This window comes from Cannabis sativa, chromosome 4 (assembly GCF_029168945.1).
Source record: "Cannabis sativa cultivar Pink pepper isolate KNU-18-1 chromosome 4, ASM2916894v1, whole genome shotgun sequence".
Taxonomy (NCBI): domain Eukaryota; kingdom Viridiplantae; phylum Streptophyta; class Magnoliopsida; order Rosales; family Cannabaceae; genus Cannabis; species Cannabis sativa.
In genome coordinates this window covers 40,279,998-40,285,170 of record NC_083604.1, presented here as the reverse complement: position 1 = coordinate 40,285,170, position 5,173 = coordinate 40,279,998, and the positions used below count along the sequence as shown (strand labels likewise).

Genomic DNA, 5,173 nt, shown 5'->3' with positions numbered 1-5,173 from the left:
TTACAAAAATATTAGAATTTGGATTAACTTTTATAAAAATACTATTACACGAATTTTTTTTCAAAAATACTGTGTTTTTATAAAACACCAATAAAACACTAAGCAAAACAACAGTAGAATACCAGTAAAACACTAGTAGAACACCAGTAAAAACTTAACACAGTATTCTGCCGTATAAAACTTATAAAAAAACATAATAAAAAAGTACAAATACCGCCTGGCAGTATTTTTGTAAAATAATAACAAAAGTTAATATACCATGTAAATTTCCCTTTATTATTTACCTTGCCTCTTAATTATTTTCTAAATAATAAAATTGATTAATCCAACCCGGGAACTGTTTTGAATTAAAATTCGCTTAACCTTGTAAGTTGTAACATTAATTTACTAAGGGAAATTTCACTATTTGCCCTTAATAATATACTCCATATCAAAATTTATACCCTAAACTAATTTGTACAAATTAATGCCTATAATTTTAAAAGATACCCAAATTACCCTTTAATTAAAATTTCCCTCTAACAGTTTCCCTTTCCTCTCTCTCTTCCCACTTCGGCTTCCCCAACCCCCCACCTACCTCCGAGAAACCCAACCAGCGAGGCACCTCCATTGAAGGCATTCCCGACCTCCATTCCCTCTCTCTCTTTCCACTTCGTCTTCCCCAACCTCCATTCCCTCTTCCTCGCCACAACGAAAGTCCGAGAACCCAAACCCACTTCCCCAACCTCCATTCCCTCTCCCTCCATTCCCTCTTCGTGTGCATCCAATCGACGAACCCACAACCCAGTCGAGGGCGACAAAACCCACGAAACAACGACCACAAAATCCAGTCGACACCCACCACCGTCCTCAATCGACACCCACTTCAGTCAAAAAGGTGCCATTTTTTTTTAAAAAAAAATTGATTTTAAATGTTCAATTTTGCTAGATTTTTGTGGATTACTTGATTACTTGTGATTTATCTTTGTTCATGTACATTCTGTGGATTCCTTTGATTCTGTGTATTATTTTTGGCGAAATTATATGTATGTACAGTGTTTGTCGATGACATATCGATAGGATGTCGATATTTTGGGTGTCTGTTTGAATTTAGCTGTTATTTGTATGTCGATAGGATATCGTTGTATGTCGACAGGATGTCGATTAGTGGGTGAAATGTATTTTCTGCCCTATATTGTCGACGACTTGTCGACAGTATGTCGATGGTTTGTCGATTAGATCAACTTGTTTATTGTTAGGTTGTATTGTCGACTTAATATCGACAGTATGTCAATATGTTGTCGACATGTTTTGAAATTGGGTCTGATTGGATTTGTCGACAGCATATCGACATGTTGTCGATATATTGTCGATTATATTTACATGTTGAATTTAATTTGTATTGTCGACTGAATGTCGACATGCTGTGGAATTGTTGGTCGTTTTAAATTGTCGACTGAATGTCGACAGGATGTCGATATTTTGTCGACATTGTTGAATTGTGTTTGCTTTTGATAATGTCGACATAATGTCGACCGTATGTCGACATTATGTCGACATGTTTTTAATTTTTTTTGGCAGCTTTATTTATTTGTTTTTTGTTTTTTCAGATGGCTCCCAGACTCATAATTCCAGCACCCGAGCATTTTATCGGCCGCGTCACATATAGAGGCACTGGAATTTTTGCAAAAATCAAAGCTCGGTTTGAGGAGTTCAATCTGAATAACACGGCGAAGGAAAGCCGTTTTGGGAGCTTTTGGAATGCCGTACCCTTGACATTCTCCTCGGTGTTATTTCACCAGCTTATGCTCCACAAAATGAAGGTGGATGCCCAGGAGGAGTTGAGGATGCGGTTTTACGTTGGTCGGAAGGAGGTCAGATTCGGAGTGCTGGAGTTTGCACTCATTACAGGCCTGGACTTCTCCTTGGGGCCAACAGAAGAGGAGAAGGCTGCGCAGGTCGCGCGCTCAGGGTCAGACCGATTGATCAACAAATATTTCAACAGGTCTGATAGTGTGAAGACAGAAGCACTCCAAGATAGGTTCACAAACTGTCAGAACCCGGAAGACTTGTACAAGCTCGGCTTGTGCTTGTTTGTGGAGTCAGTGCTTCTGGGCCGCGAGGCAAACGCGCTGATTACGCCTCACATACTTAGATATGTGGAAGACCTCGAGTTCTTCTTCCGGATTCCTTGGGGGAAGCACTCATTCGCCAGACTCATGCACTCGCTTCAAAAAGACATGTTGAAACAGAAGGCCAACTACGAGAAGAAGCTGAGTTCGGATGTTCAGCACGAGTGCAAATACACAGCATATGGCTTCGCACCTGCAGTACAATATTGGGCATACGAGGCCATTTTGGAGGTTGGGAAGAGGTATGGCACGAATCACGGGATTCGGTTCCCCAGGATGCTTAGCTGGACGAGCAAGGGCAATATTGGGAAGAAAGACGTCAGCGCATTATTTTCTAGACGGGTATGATTTTCACTTATGTTCAGAATAATTATTTAACATAAATGCTTGTAATAAATGCTAAATGGTTCTATTTTGATATTTTTTGAACCATAAACAGAATCTTGAAGTGGTGAAGGGACTACTTCCACGGACAGAGGAGGAGGCATTTGTGAGGACCATATCTTACGATGGTGTGGAGAACCTGGTTGATGATGGTGTGGATGACACAGAGGCTGAGGCAGGTAGTCAGGTACCAGAGACTCAGGTCCCAGACACTCAGGAAACAGACACTCAGGTACCAATTTTTGGAACTATTTTTTTTTTTTTATGTCTTTATTTTTTATTGTTTTTGTTTTGTGATATTTGTTACATTGTGGAATTATCGTATGCTTACCGTATTTTTTTGATATATATTTTTTCAGGCCACTGGTTCAGAACCTCAGCCCAGTGCACCATCTTCATCAGGCGTTCGGGGTGCCGAGTACACTGATTTAGTGGCGAGGTTGGATAGGATCGAGGCTGACACTCAGGGTCTGTATGCTGCTCATGTCGAGCTGAAGAAGGCATACGAGACCAGCCATGTAGAGCTGAAGGGTGGTCAGAACGTAATTATGGAGCAGCTCAGAGACATATTGGCCATGTTGAATCGTCCGCCAACGACAGCTTCAGCACCGGAGGCCCCAGCAGATCCATCTACCCCACCACCAGCTGCTTCACCCCCAGTAGAAGAGGAGGAGGTCTTCCCCGACGATTACGATCCTTATGAGGGAGCTCCAGCGACTCCGATCGAGGCACAACCTGTTATCCATGTACATGACACCGAGTCGCAGGGTGAGATTCTGTCGATAGAGGCACAACCTGCAGTGGTTAAGAGTCGGAAGAGGAAGAGAAAGCCTCCTGTATGGTTCGGTGACTATACGGAGGTGAAGAGGAGACATAGGCCATCTTTGACTTTTGATCCCCTGGAGCCACCGGATGAGAAATTGTTAACCACTTTCCGAAAGTGGTGTGTTGGACTCATTCCGAACCACCGACTTCGGGATTTGAGAAGTGGTGATTACGGTCCAGGATTCTTTTGGATAATGCTCACACCAAAGGAATGGCTTACAGATGACGTAAGTAAAGTATTTTATAATATTACTTCACTTTACAACTTTATGTGCAATTAATATATTTTTTTGTCTAACTGACATTTCCCTTTATATGCAGCATATAGATGCAGCAATGCATATGCTGAGGAGGCGACGCACCGACTATCCACTGACATTTCCTCAGAAGGGTGTCATTCTCTCCACATTCGTGACCAGCATGATCAGCAGTGCATGGACGAGCCACAAGGGTCCGAGGAGAAACTTTGTGTGGGAGGATTATATCCTGGACTACTGCAGAGGGGTTCATAAGGTATTGTTTTAGTAAGATTTTAAATGTTAATTGTTTGGGAGGATTATTATGGTTTGTTAATTGTTTCGTTGTTCTCTGTAATTACAGTCCCAAGTCTTTGAGAGATGGAGGGGTAACGAGTTTATTTACTTCGTTCTGAACCTTCCCGAGGCAAGGCACTGGGTCACACTTGAAGTCGACATAGAGCTGTGGAAAATTAATGTCTACGACTGTGATTCCAGCGTCTGTCATTGGACCGCCATGGAACCCATCCTGAAGACTTGGGGAGAACTGCTGCCCTCGCTAATCCTTGCAACCGGGGAATTTCCACATAACAACCAGATCATGGCGTTAACTAACAGGGACATCACGGTGCTTCCAAAAATGCATTCGACTCGAGCCACTCACGACTTAGTTCCGAAGTCAACAACCAGGTACATAGCGATAAAAAAGTACTATAGTATTAAAATATGTTTTACGTTAGACTGACTTTACATTTTATATATTTGCATTTAGTGGTGATTGTGGCGTCTATTGCATTGAGTATGTGGAGCATCTCATGATGCAACGTGGATTGACCGATGTGACGCCAGGCCGGATAGCTATGTTTCGTCAACGGTGGTGTGTTGATTTATTTTACCAAAATGTCGGCTGATTATGTGTAATTATTGGGACATTGTATATTTTGTGTAATTAACATTACAGTTATGTATATATAGACTTTCTCTTCGTTCAAATTATGATAATTATTCGTGGTTTCAAATATAAAATATCGATATTATTCAACAAAAATAACTATTAAACCTAAAAATAATTAAAATATTTAAAAAATATTCAACCTCGACATTATTTTAAAGCAGTTTCGAACCTGAAATAGCGATAATTATTCATAGTTAGACCAGTTACTAGTGAAAACACTCCCCATACTTCAGTATTATATATTAGACCACTCTCTATCACTCTCTTTATATGTTAGACCAAGTGAAGGTAAATTGGATAATGAAGAATTATATATAGTATTTATATATTCAATATACCATATATATGTCTATTATGCTATATTATATAGGTAGATAAATTAATATGAACTGTGGTAAGTAAAAAAGATATATTTTCGGAGAATGTGCGCCATTTAGATATTTTCGAGCAATAAAGAAACTCAGGAGGCTGCAGATGAACTCATTTAGATATATATATATAATTTCGTTAGCACATGAAAATAAAAACAAATGATGACAAAATATGCATCATTATAATATATCAAATTTCCCAATAGAAAACATGTTATTACAACGAATAAGTACAGGACGCCTCAAATGCGGGCTTTGCATGTTGCTCTGTTGTGGCCTGAACTGCCACAG

The 5,173-nt window shown here is 40.1% G+C and overlaps 1 protein-coding gene across 2 annotated transcripts; it reads left to right on the top strand.

Moving 5' to 3' along the window:
• The first annotated feature begins 1,404 nt into the window (after positions 1-1,404).
• On the top strand, positions 1,405-4,824 carry LOC133037208 (uncharacterized). 2 transcript variants are annotated; one of them, XM_061114082.1, is made up of 5 exons: positions 1,405-2,727; positions 2,855-3,547; positions 3,642-3,833; positions 3,921-4,246; positions 4,329-4,824. In XM_061114082.1, the coding sequence occupies exons 2-5, from the start codon at positions 3,044-3,046 to the stop codon at positions 4,465-4,467; spliced, it is 1,161 nt and encodes a 386-aa protein (XP_060970065.1). In that variant the 5' UTR covers positions 1,405-2,727; positions 2,855-3,043; the 3' UTR covers positions 4,468-4,824. The 2 variants fall into 2 exon arrangements, with proteins under 2 accessions (XP_060970065.1, XP_060970064.1); XM_061114081.1 differs by lacking the exon at positions 1,405-2,727 and having other exon boundaries at positions 2,752-3,547.
• Positions 4,825-5,173: the final 349 nt, after the last annotated feature.

Bases quoted from the DNA above. Each gene is read 5' to 3' on its own strand.
- LOC133037208 (XM_061114082.1), top strand. From the start codon at position 3,044: ATGGAGCAGCTCAGAGACATATTGGCCATGTTGAATCGTCCGCCAACG. The intron at 3,548-3,641 runs GTAAGTAAAGTA...CTTTATATGCAG, and splicing joins AGGAATGGCTTACAGATGAC to CATATAGATGCAGCAATGCA. The intron at 4,247-4,328 runs GTACATAGCGAT...ATTTGCATTTAG, and splicing joins GTTCCGAAGTCAACAACCAG to TGGTGATTGTGGCGTCTATT.